At 49.1% G+C, this 25,946-nt stretch overlaps 1 protein-coding gene across 1 annotated transcript; it reads left to right on the top strand.

Moving 5' to 3' along the window:
• Copg1 (COPI coat complex subunit gamma 1) lies at positions 1–25,862 on the top strand. The gene is made up of 24 exons (XM_036181011.1): positions 1–203; positions 1,246–1,298; positions 1,813–1,893; positions 2,115–2,186; positions 2,349–2,428; positions 4,399–4,474; positions 4,670–4,762; positions 5,091–5,177; positions 6,186–6,343; positions 6,426–6,559; positions 8,048–8,115; positions 8,271–8,459; positions 10,898–10,993; positions 15,075–15,318; positions 16,177–16,252; positions 16,848–16,951; positions 17,916–18,041; positions 18,310–18,378; positions 20,156–20,298; positions 20,558–20,729; positions 21,308–21,405; positions 22,256–22,394; positions 22,890–22,988; positions 24,353–25,862. The coding sequence occupies exons 1-24, from the start codon at positions 167–169 to the stop codon at positions 24,481–24,483; spliced, it is 2,625 nt and encodes an 874-aa protein (XP_036036904.1). The 5' UTR covers positions 1–166; the 3' UTR covers positions 24,484–25,862.
• Positions 25,863–25,946: the final 84 nt, after the last annotated feature.

Below are 25,946 nucleotides of genomic sequence, written 5' to 3'. Positions count from 1 at the left end.
CGGCGGGCGCGGTTGTGCGCAGGCGCCAAGCACAGAGTGCGCAGGCGCTGTCCACAGCGCAGCGCTCTGGGCGACGTGGCGGGCGGGAGTACGGAAGCCGCCGGGAGAGGCTGCTCTCACCGCTACTCTGAGCATCTCCCTGCTGCGTGGAGCTTCCGCTGGCACCATGTTGAAGAAATTCGACAAGAAGGACGAGGAGTCGGGTGAGGGACCCTTGAAAGCCTGGGGAGGCCAGATCCTCGCTCAGATTCCTAGGTCCTTCCTGGGCTCCCTTCTTCCGGGCCTCTGTCAGAACCAGAGTCGAGGCCCAAAAGAGGCAGGGGCTTGTGCGCAGGTCCATAGCTGTCCTCGGAGGGGACACGCTGTTAGCACCCGCCAGCTCTGGCCAGGATTGCTGTGTGACCTTGTGCGGGTCACGCTCCTCCCTGGGCCTCAGTTTCCCCATCTTATCAGAGGAGGGGCCCAGGTTATGCTCCCTTGTACTGAACTCTGCCCTCTTGGTATTTGCCAGAGCTGAGCTGGTACCAGCCAATCTGGGCGTAACCAGTCCTGCAGCTAAGAACCCTCACTGTTTCATTCATTCAATAAACTGCATATACTGAACATCAGGCACCTCAGGGATCCTGATACTGCCGTAGCTAAAACCATTGGGACACGCAATGTCTGCAGTAGGAATATTAGAATGATCGCATAGTGGAGGGACCAGACAGCAACCAGATAATAACACGTAATTAATGAGAAATGTAACGTCTGCTGTTGGGGAAACTCAAGTCACAGGTTGGCTAGTGTTGGTTGTCACTGGCACACAGACTCAAGTTCTGGTTACATGAATGAATGCAAAATGTGGCACCATGAGAGACACAGAAATGGTGCTGGGTGACTGTTAGCAAATGGTCTGGGGAGGAGGGGACTTCCCTTAACAGGATTTATAGACAGAGAGTCTTGACTGCCACTGGTAGAGACTTCTTCCCCTTCCCTGTGTTGGGCAGAGTCTTGACGTTTAGGGTCACGGTTTGGGAATGTAACTCAGTTGGTAGAGTGCTTGCCTAGCATGCATGAAGCCCTGTGTTTGATCCACAGCACCACATAAACCAGGAGGTGGAGGCAGGAAGATCAGAAGCTCAAGACGGTTCTCTGCTACATTCCAAGTTCAAGGCCAGCATGAGACTGTCTCAAAAAAGAAAAAGAAGGAAAGAAATTAATTCAGGGTTACAACCTGTAATCAGTGTTCTCTATTCACTGTAGGTGGAGGCTCCAGCCCCCTCCAGCACCTGGAGAAGAGTGCAGTGCTCCAAGAGGCAAGTTCTACCACACCTGTCTGTCTGGTCAGAAATACCTTCCATACTGTCAGAATACTAACATGTATAGAGTGCTGGTTGTTCATTATATTTGCTCAGCGTCGGTAGTCACTAGGGCAGTGCAAACAAAGACTGCAGGTATGGTCAGTAGATGAGCTAAGACAAGTAAACTTGGGGCTGGAGAGATGGCTCAGTGTTAAGAACACTGGCTGTTTTTCCAGAGGATCTGGTTTCCATTCCCAGCACCCACATGGCAGTTCACACTGTCTGTAACTCCAGTTCCAGGGCTTCTGACACCCTCACACAGACATCCATGCAGACAAAACACCAGTGCACATAAAATAAAATAAATTAAGAAAGGAAGAAAAATAAACTCTTACCATTTGAGGATACATTTATATGTACTAATGAGTTGTTAATACACACCCTGTGGTTCTCCAGGCCCTTCATGATCTCAAGGTTGGCTATGGAAGGGAAGTGTACTATGTTGGAGGTAACAGTTGCTTCTTCACAGGCTAGGGTCTTTAATGAAACTCCTATCAACCCTCGGAAATGTGCCCACATCCTCACCAAGATCCTTTACCTCATAAACCAGGTACCAAGATGCAGGTGGCAGGGAATGGGGGTGGGGGGTAGAGTAGCATGTAAATGGAGATGTACCCTTTGGACAGCTCTGTGGTTGGAACAAAGGGTCCAGTCCTGGGTCCTCTGAGTTTCCAGCTCTCATTTGTTGCCTGGAGCCCCTCTGCAGGCTCTGAAGGTCTATCCTGGCTGACCTCCTGTCCAAACCTGAGGCTTCTTTTATGATTACCACAGGGGGAGCACCTGGGGACCACAGAAGCAACCGAGGCTTTCTTTGCCATGACCAAGCTCTTTCAGTCCAATGATGTGAGTACATCAACCTCTGCTTCTCTAGAGATGAGAGACCTGTGACAGTGTGGTGGGGGGACTACCCATCAGCATGGACTGCCTTCCATGGCAGGCTTCTCCTGGCTGTCTGACCCTCTCTCACTGAGCAGCATTGATAAGGCTTTCTTTGAATCTTTTCAGCCTACACTCCGCCGCATGTGCTACTTGACCATTAAGGAGATGTCTTGCATTGCAGAGGATGTCATCATTGTTACCAGCAGGCAAGTCTTGGGCAGGGGATGGCTCCTCTGATGGGATACATTGACAGAGGCTACATGAACAGCAAAGGGACTTCAGGCATGTGGCCGGTGCCCTTTCCTCCTAGGCCCACCCCATGCCAGCTTCTAGACTGTTGTGTTCCCTTCCTCCTCCTTAGACAACATAGCCAGCATGGAACTTTCAGAAAGTCTTCAGGGAGTGCTAAGGAAAAGAAAAACAGAGTGCAAGGAGTTTATGAAGAAGTCTGTTTGCCAAGTACTATTGTCTGCATTAGGCTGAGTAATTTAGGGGCAGATGTCACTAGTACAGATGTCCTTGAGAACTGAGAGTCAAAGCTGGACATGATCGTGCACACTTGTACTTTCAGCACTTGGCAGAAACAGGAGGATTGCTGCTAGTTTGAACCACCTGGGCTACATAGCAAGATATCTAAAAAAACAAAACAAAACAAAAACAAAGAACAAACAAAATACAACAACAAAACCCGAGGCCCAGTTTTCTTTTTTTTTTTCTTTCTGGAGCTGAGGATCGAACCCAGGGCCTTGTGCTTGCTAGGCAAGCGCTCTACCACTAAGCTAAATCCCCAACTCCCAGTTTTCTTATTTCTTCTTGACACTGCAATGCAAGGAGGGGTCCATACAGCCATATTCAGGTGCATTTTGATGGTATTACTGGGACTGGAGAGATGGCTCAGTGGTTAAGAGCACTTGCTTGCCTTTCCAGAGAACCCCAGTTTGGTTCCTAGCACCCACATCAGGAGGCTTAAAACCATCTGTAACTCTGGCTTCAGGGGAATCTAATGTTGTGGAGGGCACCTGCACTCAATTTACACAATCACATGCAGACAATAGGTACCTTCACATTACTAAAACTAATAAAAATACTAGAAATTCTTTAGAAAGATGATATTGAATGTATATCAGTCCATGTGTGGTTCTGGGAGTATTGTAGCAAACAAGAAAGCCATGATGTTGTGTGACAAAGCTGTTCCTGGGGAGACACATCACACACATCTACTCACCTCTGATAGGGAGCCAGCAACAGACCAAAGCACAGATACCACTAAAGTCCAGTTTGGTGAACCAGTGAGTTTTATTGGGGTTACTTACAGTAATGTGGATCAGGGTCTCTTATAGGTGCAGAAATGACTCAGAGGCAGCTGCATCACCAGAGCCCACCCCAACATGGGTGACAGCTCATAAAGCTGGAAACCTACAGCACACTGCACAGCCTGTAGGCAGTTGAGTTGGTTAGGGTGTGTTTCATCCTGGTGCCTCAGTTGGTCTAAACCTCTTGCTGGCAGTTTGGCGAGTTTCTGCTTCTTCCAGGCAGCTTCTCTGCTCTCAGAGTCTTCTGTGCCACTCAGCTCTTGGTCTGAGAGGGAAGCTCTGCTTTTATTGCTTACTATGGCAGGGTGGGGCCTAGTGAATCTGGTCAGTTTCAGGGACTTCCTGAAGCTATTTTGAGTTGTTTACCTTCCTTCTTAAGAGGCTTTTCTGAAGGATAGAATGTTTCGATCTTAGAGGAAACTTATACAGAACATAGCCTCTGCAGCCTCAGGGTTTAAAGCAAATAGCCAGGCAGCCAGACTGAAAGCAGAACAGAAGAGGACTGCAGAATGTTTTGGATTCTGAAGGAGTAGGTCCAGGCTGAACAACCACATGTGGAAGGGCCTGAGAGGAGAGAACAGCTCACTGAGAAGCTGCTCAGTTGGATGCTTTAGGAAGCCTTGAGGTCATGGTGATCCTACTGCCTGTGCTTGGGAGTGCTGGGATTACAGGTGTGTGCCACTATGCCCAGCTCTGTTTTGAGTTCTGTGACTCTGCCCGGAGCTGCTGTTTGGGTTAGAGCTTAGCTTGGAGGGGTGAGAACAGGGAACGGTAGTTAGGAGGCTGGTGTGGTAAACAGGCAAGCATGGTAGAGATTAGAGGAGAGGATGGCTTGGGTTCATGGTGCCTCCTCTCCCTGGCAGCCTAACAAAAGACATGACTGGGAAAGAAGATAATTACCGTGGTCCTGCTGTGCGAGCCCTCTGCCAGATCACTGATGTGAGTTCCTCGGCCCTCTGCCTGCTTCCCAGGCTCTCAAGGGAGGCCTTGTCCCAAGTATAACCCTGGGTGTCTGCAGCTTTCTGAATTGGGTGGAGGGGCGGAGTGGGAGTGTTTCACAGGAGCTTCTGAAGGTGTTGGCTTTGTTCTGCACCCTACTGCTTCCACATCTGAGCCCGCCTTCTCCTACCACAGAGCACCATGCTGCAGGCTGTGGAGCGCTACATGAAACAAGCGATCGTGGACAAGGTACCCAGTGTCTCCAGCTCTGCCCTCGTGTCTTCCCTGGTACGTAGCTGTGAATGGGCCTGCAGGGTGGGTTGAAGGTAGAATAAGATGTCTGAGAGTCTTGTTAGAAGAAAACCAGAAACTCTGGGTCCATTGGGAAGAGCTGGGGTGAGTGGCTGTGACCCCCCCCACCCCCCCATGGCAGATTGTTTGAACTGGGATCAGACAGGAAATCTGCCAGGCAAGAATGAGGGTAGCAGCTGTGCTGTCTGTCCATGGTCTTGGGATCAGACAGAGAGGAGGCTCTGACTGCTTCTGAGAGGGGACAGGGGTGTGACAAGAAGGGCACCCTTCCTTTTGACCCCTTAACATGTTCCACTGCCCACAGCATCTGCTGAAATGCAGCTTTGATGTGGTCAAGCGCTGGGTGAACGAAGCCCAGGAGGCGGCGTCCAGTGATAACATCATGGTACAGGTGAGAAAGATGCTGACGAGTAGGTGCATCAGACACTGTCACTGGGTGTGGGGAGATGGGGACTTGGGAGAAAAGGCCGGGGCAGCACATGGGTGTTTGGAAAGTTTCTTCCTGGAGCTGCTGAAATAGCCAAGTGCATTGAAAGGCAGATGAGAATGTTTGGGAACATCGGCCATTCCAGCCCACGTGGCTGGGTGGGCCAATGGCCATCCAAAGCATTGGTGATGTGCTGTTTCCATCGGAGAAACTTCCCTCAGTAACCTAACCTGGTATGCCTCCCTCCGAATCTCAGTTTCTTTGGAAAGCTGGAAGAGCGAGACTTCCATGAGAAACACGCATAGTGAGGGATGGGAAAGGCTGGTTTGCCCCTTTCCCTCAGTCTTCACTCGTGTGGCTCTTCCCTATGGGCAGCATTGACCCATTAGCACATCTCTAAGGGTCAGCGACACCCACATGGAAAGCACATATACCTGCCGTACTTTAGCCCTCAAATGCCACTTGACTAAGAGTGAACAGAAAGAAGAGGAGTGACCTTGGTACCCTACATCTCTACAGGGTCACCCCTGGGTTTCTAGCCCTCCAGAGCCAGCTTGGCCATGAGTGGGGCAGATAAGCAGGAGCAAGCAGGCCAGTCCTCTGGGTGTTAGAAGGGTTTGTGTCCTGTGTCCCACAGGACCACACTCAGGTCTTGCCCCCTTCCCCCTCCCCTGCTCTCTGGGGCAGCTCATTCAGTTCAGCTGTCTTGTCCCACATAGTCAGGGTGCCTACAGAGTCCTTGCCAAAACTCTGGTGCAAATGAGAACATCATGTATGTGGTGTGTTGAGCATTATGCTGGAGCGGGTTTTGCAGAATACTTGGGGAAATTACTGCAACCCTTCTGTGTGGAAGTGATTGCTATACTTTCCTTAAACTCAGAAGGGTAAGCCAGAGACATACTGTGGCCTCAGTGCTGCACAGCAGTAGACCTGGCCTTATGTGCTTGTGTCTTGTGCTGCCCTGTCCTGTAGTACCATGCACTAGGACTTCTGTACCATGTGCGGAAGAACGACCGTCTGGCCGTGAGTAAGATGATCAGTAAGTTCACCCGGCATGGCCTGAAGTCCCCCTTTGCCTACTGCTTGATGATCCGAGTGGCCAGCAAGCAACTGGAGGAAGAGGATGGCAGGTGAGAACAGGTCTGCCAGCTAGATGGGGCCTCCTGCATCGCTGGATTGTCCCCCACTCTCAGTCGCTCTGTCCTTTTGTAGCCGTGATAGCCCGCTGTTTGACTTCATCGAGAACTGCCTGCGGAACAAGCATGAGATGGTGGTGTATGAAGCTGCCTCGGCCATTGTCAACCTGCCTGGCTGCAGTGCCAAGGAGCTGGCTCCTGCCGTGTCAGGTCTCCATACGTCCCCTTCCCTGCCGCAGAGTTTGCCTGCTGGGCACAGGCCCTGAGCCAGACGTTGTCTTCAGACAGACCATGGTCTAGGGGTGTCACAGGCATTGCTTTTGAGGTGGGCTGTTTTCAGATCCATCTCAGTGCTGTGGTCCATACTAGCACTGCTAGGTAGCTGGCTCCAGAGGAAGAAGTAGGGGTAGGACCCAGGACCTATAAAGCCCAGTAGCCTCCTGGGGTAGCCCTGGAGCTCACAGCTGGACTCTCTGGCACTGCAGGTAGGCAAGGCCCTGTCCCCTGACCTTCCTCTCAGGCCTCACTTCCCTTCTAAAACATGAGCAGCCCTCTTTCCTGTGGGTAGTAAAGGTGGGATCTGTCAAAGCTACCCAGCCCAGTATATGAGACACTAACATGGATGCAGTGTGGCTTACCAAGAATCCGGCAGCTCTGTGTTGATTCTGCTCTGGCCGTCAGGTCAGTGCCTTGCCCACCCGCCCTATGCTGCTGTTAGGAGTAGAGACTATGCACCCAGAACGTAAAGAGCCGAGGGGCTGGTGCAGAACAGTGGCTGTTGAGAGTTCAAAAAGGGTCTGTGTTGGATCCCAAGAGTCGAGAGAGGGATGAACACCTAACCAGGACCAGCCCGAAGCAAAGGAGTGTGACAGGAGGGCTGGAGTGATTGGGCTTTTTCTAGAGTTGCCCACAGAGGTGGTATAGACCTGGTGGGAAGATGGGGATCCAGTTGGGAATATAGCAGTCTCCTTCCTCTTTTGGGGACAAACTAATGAACAGGTGCACTCGCTCACTGACTAATAACTCCTGTGATGTCCCCATATTTCCAGAGTAACGAAAGACAGGGAGGCTTTAGAAGATACGTTATCTTAAGAAGAAATGTTAGTTCCAAAACAAGTGACGAGAGAGTGACAGCTAAGCTGTGCTCAGACACAGACTTCAGCTGTGAGCTCGGGCGGCCGGGGGGACGAAATGATACGGTCTCTGATAGATGCAGTGGGGGTCAACTCTTTGGCACTGTCCCAGAGAGAATAAACTTGGTCCTTGAGGGAGGACTCAGCCCCTAGCTTGGTGTTGAGGGATGTTCCCCTGGGTGCTGTGAGCATGGAAGGAGAGGGGTGCTAAGTGCCTGGACAGCCCTTGACTTGAACCCTGCTCCTGTGGGCAGTGGGGGGGGGTGGTAACTAAAAGTCATTGTAGTTGCTTTGCTGCTGTTCCCTGGAAGTTGGGAGACTCAGACAGTCATGTCACCCCCTCAGTGAAGGCCTAGCACATGGCAGGTGCTTAGTACGGATCAACCATTGACATGGGGCCCTTGCTGACAAGGTTCAGGACTTGCTGGCCTCTGCTGAGCAAAGGGCTTGCGTGCTACAGGCCTGAGGGCTTGTTCACCTTTGATCCCATGCTGCTCCCCTGGGGCCCGAAGTATCCCACTGCTTGGCATCGAGGACAGCCTGACACGTGTGTCTCGCCCTGCAGTGCTCCAGCTTTTCTGTAGCTCGCCCAAGGCCGCCCTTCGCTATGCCGCTGTCCGCACCCTCAATAAGGTAAGAGGCGGGTGGAGAGGAGGGGGCGGGGCTGGACTAGCCGAGAGTAGGTCTCCTCCCTCTGAATGGGCTGGGAGAGGAGTAGACATGGTCCCCAAAGGACCTCTGGCCAGGCTACCCTCTAGGTGAAATGACAGAATTGGGTCCCTCTGCAGGTGGCCATGAAGCACCCATCGGCAGTGACCGCCTGCAATCTGGATCTGGAAAACCTGGTCACAGACTCGAACCGGAGCATCGCCACATTGGCCATCACCACCCTCCTCAAGACGGGCAGTGAGAGCAGCATTGACCGCCTCATGAAGCAGATCTCTTCCTTCATGTCGGAGATCTCAGATGAGTTCAAGGTACCAAGTGCCCTCCCAGCCTGCATCCCCAAGACAAGGCGATGTTCTGAACCTGCTGTCTACGCCACTGGCTGGGGTGTACAGACCTGCTTCAGGCCTTTGGCCCTCTGTCCCTTTGAACCTTAAGATCAGTACTTTTCAGGCCAGGAAGGGATTTGTTTATTGATTCTTAGAGTTTTTATTGAGCTCTTGCTGTCCTGGAATTTCAGAAGGGGACAGCAATGGATGGGACAGACGTCCTCTGTTGGGAAAGATAAGCTTTACCAGATGACCACACATGTAGACAAGCCCCAGCCTGAGATGCAGCGAGGAGCTGACATTCCACAAGTAGCTGTTGGGGAGGCATGGATGAGGAAGGCAACAGGGGCTGTGGACAGGACAGGAGCAGGTGTTTGGAAAATTCCAAGGAGGCGGGCCAGCTGGGGTCAGATGCTATGGGGATGCTCAGAGCATGATGTCCCTGTCTGGGCTGTTCCCTGCAGGCCTACAGCTTGTGATAGCTTGTTTTGTTTTGTTTTTTTGAGACAGGGTTTCTCTGTGTAGCTTTGTGCCTTTCCTGGAACTCACTTTGGAGACCAGGCTGGCCTCGAACTCACAGAGATCCGCCAGGCTCTGCCTCCCGAGTGCTGGGATTAAAGGTGTGCGCCACCACTGCCTAGCTAGCTTGTGATAGCTTTAAATGTTAAAAAAGACATTTGGAAAGGTTGTGGTTTGGGATTTATTTTCTTTCTGTTTTTCAAGTCAAGACAGGCTCTCCATATATAGCCCATGCTGGCCTTGAACTGGAGATTCTCCTGTGTTAGCGCCTTCATTGCTACTGGGATTGCTGTGATTTCTGGGATTGCTGGGGTGTGTCACACATCACCCCACCTGGCTTTTGCTGTCTTTTTTTTTTCTTTTTTTCCTAGACAGGGTCTTACTCTGTAGCTCAGGTTCACCTAGAACTCAGTAGAACCCAGGATAGCATCCACCTTGGAGCAGTCCTCTTTCTGTTGTCTCCCAATGCTTGAGATTCCAGGCACCTGGCCCCATATCTGGCTTGTAGTATTGTTTTTGTTTTCTTTTGGTTTTTTTGAGACAGGGTTTCTCTGTGTAGCCCTGGCTGTCCTGGAACTTGCTGTGTAGACCAGACTGGCTTCAAACTCATAGAGATCCACCCACCTCTGCCTCTTGAGTGCTGGGATTAAAGGTGTGTGCCACCACTGCCTGGCGTAACTTTTTTTCCCAGAGCTGAGGACTGAACCCAGGGCCTTGCCAAGCGCTCTGCCCCTGAGCTAAATCCCCAACCTCTAGCGTAACTTTTAAACTTTTACTTCCAAATAATCCACAAGAAGTTGCAAATAAGTGAGAGATCCTGGATGTTTCTCCCAACTCCAGTGCATAGTCTTGCATAGTCGTTGTATAGTGTCAACAAAGAAACCAGCAATTGTACCATCTAGAGCATTTACTCAAAGTTCATCCGTTATGAGGTGCATGTGTGATACCTTTCAAATTTGCTGCCACAATCAGACTTACCATCACTAGACAGGGCTCGTGCACTCCATTCCCAGCTCTTCATCCCTGATTCTTTTTTTTTTTTTTTTTTTTTCTTCCAAGACAGGGTTTCTCTGTGTAGCTTTGCGCCTTTCCTGGATCTCACTTGGTACCCCAGGCTAGCCTTGAACTCACAGAGATCCACCTGGCTCTGCCTCCCCAGTGCTGGGATTAAAGGCCTGCGCTACCACCACCCGGCTCATCCCTGATTCTTGACAGTCACTAATCTATTCTTACTGTCCATAGTTAGATCATTTCAGTGTTACGTAAATGGGGTCATGAATATGTCACTGGGGAGTTTTCATCAGAGCAGAGAATGGCGGGAACAAGTTTTGATACAGCAGGATAAATTCAGAGTGTGGGTTGTGAAAAATGGACAGAAATCTACTCTGCCTTTGGGCTGTATGAAGGTATATTAGCTGATGGTGCAGTGAGATTTGCACACAAGAATAACCATTCTGGACAGTGGAAGATGAGTTTGAGGAGATTTGTGTCTCAGAAATGAGCTGGCTTAGGATCAAGCAGGAGGGCTAATGTAGAGCCATGTGAGGACTTGAGCTGGTTAAAGAAAGAGAAAGGGTAAAGCGGAGGGAAGAAGTACGCACACCAGAGACCTTGAGAAGAGAGCAGAATGGAATGTTGGGTGAAAATGTGCGAGGCAGAGGGAAGCAGGCCAGGCAGGGTTTGGGGACAGAGACCCTCACTTGTGCTATTGAAACTGCCATGTTTTCCTTCCCTAGGTGACCTCAGGACTGTGTGCCCAAGCATGGAGTGGCTTTCCTCCTGGTTTCTTGCTCTTGTGTTGGGCCTAGGCATGGTGTTGCCTAAGGAGGGACTCTGACATTTAGTGAGCAAGTCATCAGGATTGTCAGGGGCTACTACTCATGCATGTCTGTTAACCATAGGTGGTGGTTGTCCAGGCCATCAGTGCCCTGTGCCAGAAGTATCCTCGAAAACATGCCGTGCTCATGAACTTCCTGTTCACCATGCTAAGGGAAGAGGTAAGAGTCAGGCCACTGTGTGCGGTCCTGCAGCTCTTTTGGTGCTTGGCTGTCGGGATCTGTTTCTTGGTATTAAACTCAGCACCGTTAAACAGCTGGTTTCCTGGAACCTGCCGCACTTTAAGCTCCCATGCACAACTGATACAGCAGCACCAGCCGCTCATAATTACAGGAGTAATGTGTGACTCACCAGCATGGCAGCAAGTCCAGCAGGCGCCCCAGGGCAGTGCTTGTGCAGAAAGGAGGATGTGTGTAACCTATTAGCAAGTCAAGCTTAGAAGGCCGAGTGCCATCCAGGAGTTCTTGCAAAACTGGTGCTAAAACATAACATTGGTTCTGGGGTGTTTTGTTTTGAGACTGGTTTCTACCTAGCTTTTACTGTCCTGGAACTTACTATGTAGACAAGGCTAGCCTTGAACTGACAGAGATTCACTTGTCACTGCCTTCAGAGTGCTGGGATTAAAGGCATGTTCTACTATGCCTGGCTAGTTCTATCTTTGTTTGTTTGTTTGTTTAGTTTGTCAAGACAGGGTTTCTCTCTGTAGCCCTGGCTGCCTTGGAACTCACTCTGTAGACCAGGTTGGCCTCGAACTTAAAGATCCTCCTGCCTCTGCCTCCCAAGTGCTAGGATTAAAGGTGTGCACCACTTCTTGGCTTGTTTGTGGGTTTTTGTTATTGTTGTTGTTTTTGTTTTTGGGTTTTTGAGTTTTTTTTGTTTTTTTTTTTGTCTCAACAAAAACAGCTGTTTTCACGGGCTCAGAAACAAGTATGAATTGGGGGCTAGAGAAACGGCTCAGTAATTAAGACCACTGGCTGCTTTTCTAGAGGACCTGGGTTCAATTCCTAGCAACCATATAGCAGCTTACAACTATCTGTAACTCCAGTTCCAGGAGATCTGATGCCCTCTTCTGATTACCACAAGCACCAAGCATGCATGTGATACACAGATATACTTACAGGCAAAATACCCATACGTATACAATAATTTTTCAAATTCAAGCAAAAAGTGGAACAGATTTGGCCTACAGACATACAGAGCTCTTTGCTTCAGTCCAGCATAGACCAAGGGTCCCACAGGAGAGCAGCTTTTGCATTGACTGCTTGGGCTTTCTCAAGAGTGTACGGAGAAAGCATTAATGCCCTAAGAGCCTTCAGCTGCAATCTCAATACGTTAGAGACTATATGTGGCATGTGGGGTCTCCCGATCCTCATGATGGTCCTTGTCACTAATATTTTAAGACTGAGGACTCTGGGGCCAGTGCAGTGGTTCAGCTGGTAGAAGTGCTTACCACACAACCTGATGACTTGATTTTAATCTCTGGATTCCATGGTGGAAGCAGAGAACCAACTCCTGAAAGCTGTCCTCTGACCTCCATGTTTGTGATGTGGCATGTGTAGGCCTGAACTCACACACAATATATGACACATAACACAGAATGATTTTTGTGTGTGTGTGTGTGTTTTAAAAGAAGAACTGGAGAGAAAGAGAGTTCAGTAGTTAAGAATACATACTGTTCTTGCAGAGAACCCAAGTTTGGACTCATGTAACAGTTCATAACTACCTATAACTCCAGCTCCAGAGAATCCAACACTATCTGCTGGTCTCTATAGATCAGTGGGTACCTGCATTTGTGTATACATTCCCACACTCTGGAGCACACACACACACTTAAAAAAGAAAGGAAGGAAGAGGATTCTGGGAACTGGAGGATTCTGGGAACTGGAGGTGTAGCTCGGTTGGTAGGATGTTTGCCTAGTATGCACAAACCCTGATTTGATTCCAGCACTGTATAAACGGGGTAGGTGATACATACCTACAATCCCAGCACTTGAGAGGTAGAAATGAGGTCAGGAGCTCAAGGTTGTCCTTGGGTACGGAGTGGTTTTGAGGTTAGCCTGGGACACACTAGACCCACCCAAAAGAAACCGAGTCAGAGCTTCAGTAAGTGACCTGAGTGTAGTGACTTGCCTTCCAGGTCATTCTGAAGAGCGACGAAAACACTTAGTGCCTCTGGCCCTGAAACCCGTGCTTTCCTTCCCAGAAAAGCCAGGCTCTGTCTCCTCAGGTTTCTGCTGCCTCCCAGAAGCTCCGTGCTTTACATAGCGGTCAAGGTAACGGCTTCAGTGCGAGGCCGCAGCACTGGGACTTGAGAACTCGCCTTGCTCCTGCTGACTGTCACTAGTCGGAGCCAGTGGGTGGCTGCGGCTGTGATACTGAAGTAGCATTTGAGGGTCTGTAGCGCATGATACATTGCTGACCCGTGAGATTAGTTCTTACTATGTAGTCCTGACTGGCTTTAAATTTAAGATTGTCCTGCCTAAGCATCTTGAGTGCTGGAATTACAGGCATGCAGCATGCCTGCTTCGGATCCAATTTTGTTCTTTAGAACAACCTGTGAGGCAGACACACTAATGGCTGAGTCCCTTAAAAGTTAAGTGAGCGGCCAGCGAGATGGGCAAAGGCACTTGCTGTCATGCCTGATGGCCATGGATCCGAGTTCTACCCCAAAACTCATAAAGTAGAAAGAGCCATGACAGGAGGAGAAAACTGACTTCCACACGTGCCTTCTGACTTCCACACGTGCCTTCTGATTTCCACATGCTCTGATGCATGCTCATGAGCGCACACGGGCTGGATGGCACTTCCTTCTCACCAGCAGCCCATCCAGCACATTCCTGTGTCATTGCCATCCGCAAAACAACGTTGGGGTGGGATGAGTGCTGGGGATCAAATCAGGGTCTTGTTTTACTCACCTACACCCTACCCTGATCTGGGATCTTTTTTTTTTTGGAGCTGAGGATCGAACCCAGGGCCTTGTGCTTGCTAGGCAAGCACTCTACCACTGAGCTAAATCCCCAACCCTGGGATCTTTTTTTAATTTAACTTTATTTATATATGGAGGATGTTGGGATATGTACATGTGAGTTGGAATTACAGGCTTATATAACTGTGTCTAGCTCATCTCAAACCTTTTTAGTTTTTACTTAAAAAAAAATTTTGTGTGTGTGTTTAGTTATATGGGCTGTGTATATGGATGTCTATAAGTGCCATGTCTGGGAACTGAACTCCAGTCCTTTGGAAGAGTAGCATCAGGTGCTCTTAACCACTAAGCCATCTCTCCAGAACCCCTCTCCCACTTTAAATTGTTTTTCAGTTATTTTTATTCATTTTATTTTGTGTGTGACTGTTTTGTGTGCATGTATGTATGTACACCATGTATATGCTTGGCGTCCTCAGAGGTCAAAAGAGGGCACGGGATCCCCTGGAACTGGAGTGATGGATGGTTATGAGTCAGCATGTGGGTGCTGGGAATCAAAACTGAGTCCTCTGTACGAACAGTGCTCTTAACTGCTAAGCCTCTCCAGCCCCAGCTCTGTAGTGTGCAGGTAAGACTGCACCTATTAACCACTGTCTCCCCATCTGCCTCTTCTAGCCTCTCACCTGCAATTCTTCTGGCTATGAATCTGACTGATTGAGTTACCTGAGGGGAATCATGAAGTGCTCTTCTTTTTCTGCCTCCCTTATTTCACTCGTAAATGTCCTCAGGTTTCATATGTATTATAGCACGTATCATTTCCTTCTTTTTCTGTGTTGAATAACATTCTTTTGAAGCACAGACTACATTTTGTTTACCCGTCCATTCGCCTGTGAACATTCAGGCTGTTTCTATGCTGTCACTGTTTGGACAGGTGCTTCTGAGATCATGAGCATAGAGACCTGTTCTGTTGCTGATACCCAGAAATAGATGATAATTCTGTACTTGATGCCATGAGAAACTACCATATTGTTTTCCATACGGGGTGTGCCACCATATTGTTTTCCACATGAGGTGTGCCACCATTTTTATTGTTTTCCACATGGGGTGTACCACCATATTGGAACATTTTGGACCCTAATTCTCCTGCTGAGAGAATGGTACATTCTATTAGTGAACTGCTGTGTGTTCAACTTAGAGGCCCAGTGAGCTTCCAGGCCAAGCCTTTGTTTGACCCAACAAAGAGACAGGAGCCTAGGATCTGGGCCTCAGCTGGACTCCAGAGGATGTGAGCTCTTTGCTTAGCTAGACATTTGTCTCTGTAGGGTGGCTTTGAGTATAAGCGTGCCATCGTGGACTGCATCATCAGCATCATCGAGGAGAACTCAGAGAGCAAGGAGACGGGACTGTCCCACCTGTGCGAGTTCATTGAGGACTGCGAGTTCACCGTGCTGGCTACCCGGATCCTGCATTTGTTGGGCCAGGAGGGGCCCAAAACCAACAACCCCTCCAAGTACATTCGCTTCATCTATAACCGCGTGGTCTTAGAGCATGAAGAAGTCCGGGCAGGTAGGTCTGAGCTGGGGCGATCCTGGCTTCTTTTGCAGGGAATTTGCGGGCAAAGGGGCCTAAGCCCTTAGGGCCTAGCCTCAGGAGCTGTTTTATATTGTCAGAAAGACTTTATATGCCATCTGGATAAATTATTTTCTATAATTTAATTTTATTAAAGTTTCGCTGTATATTAGTGCTTAGAGAATTTAATTTTTATTTTTTATTCTTTTGAGGTAGGGTATTGTTTTAGAGCCAGGCTGGCTCATACTTGAAGTCCTCCTGCTTCAGCCTTCTGAATGCTGGGATCACAAGTATGTACTGCCATAACTGACCTTTTTTTTTTTCTTTACCAACTTGAGGTATAACACACACCATAAAATTTACCTTTTTGTATAAGGCCGTGATTTGGCAGTCTACCATCTTGTTCTTGATTTCATGTGATTTTCCATTTTCTTTCTTCTGCGTCCCTCTTAGGAAGGTTTTCTTCTTTTAGCAGCTGCTGTTCACTGAGTGGGGGTGTATCTTCTCCTGTGCTTTAGTCTCAGGCCTAGCTACAACTGAAGCTGTTCTGAACTGAGTGACCTGACACTGTGGGTACCATCTGTGGCCTTTATCATTTGAGACTGGCCCATAGAACCCTAGAGCAGAAGCTGCTGCTCTGTCCCCAGTTCTCCAGTAACTGCAAGAGGAAGTTGAGGCTGGGGAGCACCAGGATCCACCAGGATCGCTCAAGAGCCGCTCTATGAGTGTGTTGGTGCCACCCCTGGCTCTTGGGCATGAGTTCCCACCCTGGGCATTAATGGGCACCCTCAGCTCTCTGGCAGGTGGGCCTGAGGGGCTGTTGTTGAATCATATTTCTCTTGGTCTTGGAACTAGGTGCAGTGAGTGCTCTGGCCAAGTTCGGAGCCCAGAACGAAGAGATGTTACCTAGTATCTTGGTGCTGCTGAAAAGGTGAGTCTAGGGGCAGGAGCCAGAGTGCTTATCAGTGTGTTAACAGTGTTCTCTTGAGTCCGGTCCACCTTTTTTCCTTCTTTTTTTTGAGGCGAGGTTTCTCTTTGTAGCCCTTGGCTGTCTTGGAACTTGCTCTGTAGACCAGGCTGGCCTCAAACTCACTGAGATCCACCTGCCTCTGCCTCCCACGTGCTAGAATTAAAGGAATATGCCACCATACCCAGCAAAGATTTAATTATTTTTATCTCATTTGTGTGAAGTTTTTTCCTGCATGTATGTTTATGCACGGTGTGTGTGGTGCCTAGTACCTGCTGAGTGCAGAGGAGGGTATAAGCATGTCTCCTCTGAACTCACAGGGCACCTCTGTGTGTTTTGTCTCTTTTGGTTTGTCTTGTTTGCTGGGGGAGATCTTTACTAGGGAGCTGTCTGCTGCTGAGCTGATCAGCCCCTTGTGTTTTATGCTGTCATTTAAGAGACTACTCTTGGCAGCTGAGCTTTAAGACCTCTGCATCACCTCAGCACCCCCATACAGCCCTGCAGGGTCCCTTTGACACTTTGCTGTGCTCAGTCAGGAGTATTTGTGTCCTGGTCACAGGTGTGTGATGGATGACGACAATGAGGTGAGAGACAGAGCTACCTTCTATCTGAACGTGCTGGAGCAGAAGCAGAAGGCCCTCAATGCAGGTTATATACTAAATGGTAAGTCTTCTTGCCTGCCCAGGACCCAGGCCCCTTGTGGAGCTTTTGGCCCTTCCTATGCCCTGAGAGCAGTTCTGCCGTCCCTGAGCCAAGACAGCCAAGAACATACATGCTTCTTTGGACTTGTATAGCAACCTCTTGGATTGATATGATCTCAGAAGCCCCAGGGTCATGTGGCTTGAACCCGTGTCAATGGAAATAGCCAAGTAAATTAAAGTACTCTTTGTATGTGTTACTCTGGCTTGAACCCAGGGCCTTACACATGCTTGGCTAGTCTCCACCATTGTGTTGTATCCTCAGTCCAAAACTATTGTTGTTTTGAGATAGTGTCTCATTATATAGCTTAGGTTGGCCTGGAATTTATGACAGTCTTCTTGGCTCAATGTCCAGAGTGCAAAATACTCATTAATAAAGCCATTTAAGCCTGATATGATGGCTTCTGCCTCCATCCCAGTACTCCAAGGAGGCTGAGGCTGGAGGATAGGGAGTTCTAAGTCAACCTCGGCTACATAGCAAAATGACATTTCAAACAAACAAAACAGTAAATAAAATGGAAACTTCTATTGTCTTAGTAATTTTTTTGTTTGTTTGTTTTTTTGTTTTTTTGTTTTTCAAGACAGGGCTTCTCTGTAGCTTTGGAGGCTGTCCTGGAACTCACTTTGTAGACCAGGCTGGCCTCAAACTCACAGAGATCCACCTGCCTCTGTCTCCCGAGTGCTGGGATTACAGGCGTGCGCCACCACTGCCCAGCAGTCTTAGTAATTTTTTAAGTCATTTTGTATTACCTACCCACCAACCCTCTGGAAAGGAGGATAAGGAGTAAGGCTCAGAGGTTCCATGATTTTCTCAGCATCAGCACATCCAGCATTCATAGTGGGGGATCCAGGCCTCTGTCCTCCCTAGGTGCGACATGCCTGTCTGTCATGCCTGCCAGGTAGAAAAATGACCTCTCCACTGGCTTTAGGTCTGACCGTGTCTATCCCTGGTCTGGAGAGAGCCCTGCAGCAGTATACACTAGAACCATCAGAAAAGCCATTTGACCTCAAGTCTGTGCCTCTGGCCACCACCCCTATGGCAGAGCAGAGACCAGGTAAGGCCCTGCTCATCCCCAGGCCCATGTGTCTCCTTTGGCTGCAGAATGGACCAGGATGGGTAGACGTGCTGAAAGAGGGAGTAGCCCTTGTCACCTCTTGCTTCAGGCAACGGGAACAGCCATGTGGACAAGCTTGCTCTTTTCCTTACATGCTTCTCTCTCAGGAGAGTTCGCATTTATAATGTCCAAGGACTAACATGGGGTCAGCAGCACCATGCTGCATGGGACTAGAGCTGTGGGTCACCAGCTCTGCTTGCTCTTACAGAAAGTACCGCCACCGCCACAGTCAAGCAGCCGGAGAAAGTGGCAGCCACTCGGCAGGAGATTTTCCAGGGTAAGTAATGGTCAGTATGGTCAGAAGTGATGTGACTTCAGAGCCTGACAGCTACTCATCACATGGGACCTGGTCTTTACCTCGGTTTAAGATTAGGAACTTCAGAGGATGTGTGCCTCAGTAATAGAGTGCCTGCTTAGTGTGCTTGAGAACCTGCTTTTCAGCCCAACCCCAAGAATGTTTTATTTATTTATTTTTATTTTGGGGGGGGAGCTGAGGATCGAACCCAGAGCCTTGCGCTTGCTAGGCAAACGCTCTACCACTGAGCTAAATTCCCAACCCCCAAGAATGTTTTAAAGAGAGCAAGAGCTTTATTGGTTCTTGTGCATGCCGGGTGATTGAGAGTACTGGGGCTTCTTTCATGTTTGCCTCTGAGTGCGCCGGGCCTTGCTTCCAGGACGTCTGATGGAGTGTCCAGAGTTCAGAGACACTGCTGCTTGTTGTTGATTCCTTACATGTTTAGTCCATGTTGCCTCATAGTTTGTCTGCTGTTAAAACACTGGTTTTGAAACTGAGAGACTGATGTCAAAGAGCTCAGCCCACCTCCAAATCCTGTCCTGTATCTGTTCCTTATTGCTGCAGTGACAGTTCCGCAAGCCTTGTGAGGCACAGAGCTGACCAGTGACTGCAGGGAGAAAGCTTGAGAAGGGAAGAGAGCAGGGTCTGAAGCTGCTAGGGGTGGACACCTTTTACAGCCACCCGGCATGTGCCTCTTCACCTGCTTTCAGCCAATGAGGAATACCAGAATTAGCCTGGTAGAGTCTTGGTGACCCTGGGCTAGGACCTGGCCATGGTGCCGAGTGAGGAGTCTTACCCACGGGCCATGCTAAAGTTTTTGGAAGGGAAAGTTTCATTTATTTATTTACTTCTTTATTTATTGGTGCTGGTATTGAACCCAGGGCCTCAAGCATGCTGGGTATAAGTGTTCCAACACTGAACTATAGCTCTTGTTATCTTTGTTATGTTGAGACACATCTTAATGAGGTACACAGGCTAGCCGTGAATTCACTCTGTCCAACAGGCAGGCCTTGAACTGCTTTGTCCTCCTGAGTAACTGGGATTACAGGCCTGTGCTACCATGTCTGGTATTTCTGCAACATTCTGAAGTAGCTCTTCATTGAGCATAATAGCACTCACTTGTGATCTCAAGACTCAGCAAGCTGAGGCAGAAGGTTCACAAAGTTGAAGCTAGCCTGGACTATGGAGTTAGACCCTCCAAAAAAGAAGTAGCTCATATTGGCCTTATGTCTTAATTGTCCAGTCCATAGAGAGGATTTGTCCTTCACCTGAGTTTGTAACTTTAGCAGTACACACTTCATCATCATAGTCTGCCTAATCTCCATCCAGCTCTGCAATAAGGGCACATGCTGTTCTTACAGAGGACCCAGTTCAGTTCCTAACCCTGTGTCAGGTGGCTAACAGCTGTCCCCTCCAGTCTCAGAGAGAGAGGGAGATAGACAGACAGACAGAGACACACACAGAGAGAATATGAATCATTGATGAACTAAAGATAAAGGTCTTCAGCTGGATTAGGCCTGGGACATTGGAATGTCAGACTTGGTGAATTGCTTCAGAGGTCTTGCATAAGACAGAGAGGCATCCTCCTGGAGGGTTATGTAGCATGAACCAGACAGAGCTGAGAAATGTGCTGAGCAAGAGTGAGCAGCCAGTTGGACATGCACAGGTCCTCCCTCTCAGGAGGATATGAGGCCTGGGTGTTCAACACGATTGGTGCGGAGATCCAGACACCCAAGTGAATGTGGCCTGTGGATTTCAGAGCAGTTAGCAGCGGTGCCTGAGTTCCAGGGGCTGGGACCCCTCTTCAAGTCCTCACCTGAGCCAGTGGCCCTCACCGAGTCAGAGACCGAGTATGTCATCCGTTGCACCAAACACACCTTCTCTGACCACTTGGTGTTCCAGGTAAGCACAGTGGCCCGAGACCCAGCCGGTGCCTGCATCTAGGAGCAGTCCCAGATCTGATGGGTCCTGCAGGGCTTACCATTGAGTTGGTTGGGGGCTCAGCTTGATGGCCGTACCTGTCACCAGCAGGTGTGTCTCATCCCTCTTTGCCCAAGATTTCTGTAGCCTGTGGATGTCGACCAGGCAGAGGGCTGGGAATGGGAGTATATTCTTCCTCTTCCCATATAGCAACATCTGAGCCCTACTCCTCCTTACCCAGTTTGACTGCACAAACACCCTCAATGACCAGACCCTGGAGAATGTCACAGTGCAGATGGAGCCCACTGAGGCATATGAAGTACTCTCCTATGTGCCTGCCCGGAGCTTGCCCTACAACCAGCCTGGGACCTGCTACACACTAGTGGCTCTGCCCAAGGAAGACCCTACAGCTGGTGAGCTCTATGTAGATCCCACCCAGGCTCCATGGGAGTTATGCATCGAGGATGGCACAGAAACTCCTCGGTTCAGACATGAGACTTGCTCAGGCCCAAGTTCCTTTCCAGTATTATCCTGTTTCATCCTCAGCAGCTCTAGGCAAAGGCCTGCCTGTTCTTCTGGTAGGTGAGGAAGCTGAGGCTGAAGTTAGGTGCGTTGTATTGAGTTTAGAATCAAAGCCTGTTTGGTCTTCAGACAATTTAGTACTCTTTCATTATGGTGCACTCTCTCAAAGACACGCACAAACACCCACGCATCTCAAATTCATCTTCCCGGCGATCTGACCAGCTTCTTTTTCTACGACAGACAGTAGCCTGCAGTTGAGGCATGGTCAGAGCCACACTGCATTGCCTCTGGTTCTTTAGTCTTGTCTTTGGAGCTGGGACTGGACATTCCTGTCCTAGGAGGTGGTGCCTTCATTGTCCAGCGCGCTGGGGTGGATGGTGTGTTAGCTGTCCCGATGCCGCCTGAAGGACAGGACTTGTCCACTGGACTCGGAAGGAGTTTGTCTTCATCCAGCCCTTCTTCCCCACAGTGGCGTGCACATTCAGCTGTGTAATGAAGTTCACCGTTAAGGACTGTGACCCCAACACTGGAGAGATTGATGAAGAAGGCTATGAGGATGAATATGTGGTAAGGGGAGAGTGTCAGGGACTGAAGCCATGGCTCAGTGCTTAAAAAAGCACTGGTGCTCTTCAAAGGACCCGAGTGTAATTCCTGGTGTCCACAGAATAAATAGCAACTGCCTGTAACTTCGGTTCCCGGGGATCTGATGGTGCACTGGCATACATATGCATGTGTGCACACTTGTACGTGCATTTCTGATTATTTTCTTAGGATAAATTCCTAATTGGCTCAGAAGGAAAGCATGAAGACTTTCATCACTGTAGATAAATTTGTTCTGGTGAGCCACAGCGTCCCGCAGTCACTAGAGTACAGCTGCCATTCACCCTTTAGAGTACCAACTGTAGTAGAGAAGGGCCACTCCTGAGCCAAAATGAGGCAGGGCCGCCTTCAGACTTCTGGGGAGCTGTAGCTGAGGCACTGCTTTCACAGTAGTGGCTGTATGCGCTGTAAACACCTGCCAGAACAGATTTCTGTGAAGATCTGTTGGAAGAATGGACAGAGGAGCCTTCGTATGGACACAGTCCAAACTGGCTGAATGGGAGTCTTAAATGTCAAGTTCACAGCTGAGGTGATAGTGGGGTCCAGCCTGTGTTGTTCCTAGAGGACACAGCTACGGTACAGAATGGGCTGAAGAAATGGCTGCTGCCTCTTGGAGGAGTGCCCCTTTCATTGAGCACCTTGGGATGGGTCCCAACATAACTTGTTCTGTCCTGAAGCCCACCATGTTCCCGCACTGGCAGATACCTGTGAAGTGAGCTGAGGGAAGGAGGGGAAAGTAGATGAGCTCAGGGCAGAGGCCTAGAAATGGAACAGGAAGTCTCTCCCTGGAGTCTAACTTCTATCCCCATTTCTCCAGCTGGAGGATCTAGAAGTTACTGTGGCTGATCACATCCAGAAAGTCATGAAAGTGAACTTTGAAGCAGCCTGGGATGAGGTCGGGGATGAGTTTGAGAAGGAGGAAACATTCACCCTGTCTACCATCAAGACACTTGAAGGTACAATGCTGGAGACACTGTCTCTGACCTGGATGCCTTTCAGAGCCCTCAGCTGTACTGTAGCCACTGTGTGCCTCCCTCTTCCCACCAAGAATCCACGGCCATATCTAGAGCACATATGCTGAGTGGTGATGGCCTAGAGACTTGGCACTGGGCTTGTGGCTCAGCCGGAAAGTGCATACATTTTTTTTTTTTTTTTTTTTTTTTTAATTTTTAGAGACAGGGTTTCTCTGTGTAGCTTTGCGCCTTTCCTGGAACTCACTTTGTAGCCCAGGCTGACTTCGAACTCACAGAGATCTACCTGCCTCTGCCTTCTGCACGCTGGGATTAAAGGCGTGTGTCACCACCTTCAATCGAAAGTACATACTTAGTATGTATGAGGCCCAGGATTTAACTAGCACCCAACAAAATAAAACACACACACACACACACACACACACACACACACACACACACACACACAGGACTTAATACTGCTGGGGTTTCTTCCTACAGAGGCTGTGGGCAATATTGTGAAGTTCTTGGGAATGCATCCTTGTGAGAGGTCAGACAAAGTACCAGAAAACAAGAACACTCACACGCTGCTGCTAGCTGGTAAGAAACATCTCCTGTGCGGAGGGCCTGGGTAGCTTTACAGGTGGGAATGCTGCTGGCCCTTGTCTGCTCCCATCCATCCATTCCCCCCATCACACCCATGTGCTCCAGTAGTCCGGCAGGGCCTGGTCCTTTCCTGTGAGACTGGCTGCAGTGGGCGTGGCCTGACGGCTTCGGCATTTCCCCCTGACTGCTGGTCTCTGAAGCAGCAGATCTAACATGGGGATACAAATGCCACCCCCTAGTCCCAGTGTGGCTTAATGTAAGTTTTTGCATTTTGAACGAAGTGTCTTCCGTTCATATTTCCAGTAACTTGTATATGTTCCTTTGTCTAACGATCAACTTTATTGGTTGTTTTTTGGTTTTGTTTCGTCTAAGAAGAATCGGTATGGGGCCTCAGCATTTGAGAAACTTTGGTGTAAGTTTAAGGCCAAGGGTTCAAACACCTAAGCAAAGCAAAATGAAAGAATGACCATTTAAGAATTTGTCTTGGAAATTTTCAAGCACATACAAAAATTAAATAGGGCATATAATGAACACTGTCTTCCCACACTCAGAACACCTGGACCCACTCTCCCCTAGAGTATTTTCATGCAAACTATTTGTGTAATTCATATGTAAATACTTGATATCCCAAGTTTAACTCAAAAAGGGCCCTAGATTATTTTACCTGAGACAGTTGTGGGGATGGAGCTGGTAATTGAGGGGGTTGAAAACTCCTGGGCTGAGGCTAGGCAGATTCTTGATGCAGTCTTGCTGTGTAACTCAAGATTCCTTGTTCTTGTAAGTAATCCTCCTGTCTCAGCCTTCGGTGATCCACACACCTGTTTTTTTGTTTGTTTGTTGTTTTTTGCCCCCTCCATGCTGATAATCAGACCCAGAACCCCTTGCCTACTAGGCAAGGCAAGAGTTCTACCATTGAGACACACCCAACCTTGGGTTTTTTTGTGGGGGTTACTTATTGTGGGGGTGGGGTGGGGTGAATGTTTGCAAACATGGTTGGGAAGATGTTCTGCTTCAGTGCATGCTCACAGCTCCCCGCCACCAGGCTCGCCCCTCTGGCCTTGATGAGGCAGCTCAGTCCCCTGGGCCTGTCACACACCTGCTCTGTGGTTTTCCTTATTAGGGTCTTCCCTCAGCACTCCCAGATTCGGCCACTGGGTGTGAGCCTCTAATGTGAGGTTTAGGCCTTTCGTATCCGTGTGCTCACTTGAGCCTGGCAGGAGCCTGAAATAGTTAGCATTCTTACTGCCATACTTTGTTGTTAAGGGTGCCAGAGCTCCCAACTGTGCCTCAGCATAGGGGCTGCCTTGATCAGCTGCTTAACGTAGTCTCCACAAACTACTTCCTCTCTCCTCTTCCAGGTGTGTTCCGGGGTGGTCATGACATCCTTGTGCGCTCTCGACTTCTGCTTTTGGACACAGTGACAATGCAGGTGACAGCCAGAAGCTCAGAGGAGCTGCCAGTAGACATCATCTTGGCATCAGTGGGCTAAAGTCCAGCCTAAGTAGGCCCAACGCCTACCTTTTTCCAACACTACGTTGAAGTACCTTCTTCCCTGTGAAGCTAGTGGAAATCCTTCCCCACACCTCTGTATTCAGAAACAATCACAAATCAATTCAGATTTTTTTGAATTCCATCCTATCACCCAGGAATGCTAGGGTAGATTTTTTTTTTCACCTTACCTGCAAGGAGACATCACAAATGAATAAAATGTTCAGACTTTCTTGCATACTTATCCCCAGAGAAACTGTCTTATCCCTGTAATAAGTCAGCATGCATTTCTTAGAACTGCTGCTTCTGCAGGCTTGTGCTCAGGGCCTCCACTCTCCCGAGGCCTCCTTCACCGAGTGGAGCATGCAGGTACCCCCTAGGGCTGTGCCAGTGCCAAGCTTAGGATGGGGATAAAGGCTAGCTGAGTGAAGACAGCTAGCAGGTCTGATGAACCACTCCTCTTCAGGCATTTATAGATGGATGGGTCTCCACAGGGCTGAGGTCCTTCGCCAGGGTGTTACCTGATGAGCTCTGGATTGGGGGGTGTTCTGGAGCGTCTGCTCTGGGTCAGTCAATGAGTAGGAAGAACAGTCTCTGTATTCTCTTTTGGCTGGAGTAAAATCCTGGGGTATGCCCCAAGGGTCGTGGGCTTTAAATCAGGTGATTTTAAACCATTGGAAACAGCAGTAGAACTTTTTAAGTAGTGGGCCTCCTCTGGGAGATACTGAGATGGCTCTGCAGGGAAAGGCACTTACCAAGACTTGACTACCCTCATGGTGGAAGGAGAAAACCATTTCCCAAAAGTTGTCCTCTGATCTCCTCATGCGCACCTTGTATGCAGTATGCCCATGCACATAGATATGTGCATGTTAGAACATAGGCCTGCACCTTTAAGCCGAATCCCATAACATGAAGAGATCAGGCCACACCTGAGCATAGTTAATAGTAAGTAACTCATGATTTATGGTCGTGGCTCCTCCTTCTGCCTGGTTGTGTTGAACTGGATCACGTGATGTGAAAGTTCCTGTCACCCTTAAAGGGTTACAAAGAGATTTCTCATTGTTTGGGAGAATCTGCTCATGGAGGTGCTCTGAAGGCTGCTCCCTGAAGACATTCCTTGTCCCCAACCTCCTCCATCCCTCTCCCAGGGAAGACTTGGAGCCCCTGCTCTTGCCTGCCCCCCACTCCCACTCCTTCCTTCCAGCCCTTAGTGGAGGGCCTCTGCAGGCTCTAAAGAAAAGCCTGTCCTTCGCTTTGATGCCTGCTCTGGCTTGGACCTCCGTTAATTGTATTCTTTCTGCCTACTACCTTTCCCTCCCACTCCCTGGCCTGATCACAGTCTGGAGGCCATTCCACTCTAATAAACCTCGCCAAAGGAAATTGTGTCTCCGCCTCCTTTTGTGAAGACAACTGCGTTATTTTATTTAAAGGCACACACACAAATGTTAAAAAGGAAACAGTGGG

The sequence above is a fragment of the Onychomys torridus genome, chromosome 3 (genome assembly GCF_903995425.1).
Source record: "Onychomys torridus chromosome 3, mOncTor1.1, whole genome shotgun sequence".
Classification (NCBI taxonomy): Eukaryota; Metazoa; Chordata; class Mammalia; order Rodentia; family Cricetidae; genus Onychomys; species Onychomys torridus.
This window is presented reverse-complemented; position numbering and strand designations above follow the sequence as displayed.

What these genes read in the sequence shown, in the direction of transcription:
- Copg1 (XM_036181011.1), top strand. Translation starts at nt 167, where the DNA reads ATGTTGAAGAAATTCGACAAGAAGGACGAGGAGTCGG. An exon ending in CAAGAAGGACGAGGAGTCGG is followed by an intron (nt 204 to 1,245) that starts GTGAGGGACCCT and finishes TATTCACTGTAG; the next exon opens with GTGGAGGCTCCAGCCCCCTC. An exon ending in TCACACGCTGCTGCTAGCTG is followed by an intron (nt 22,989 to 24,352) that starts GTAAGAAACATC and finishes CTCCTCTTCCAG; the next exon opens with GTGTGTTCCGGGGTGGTCAT.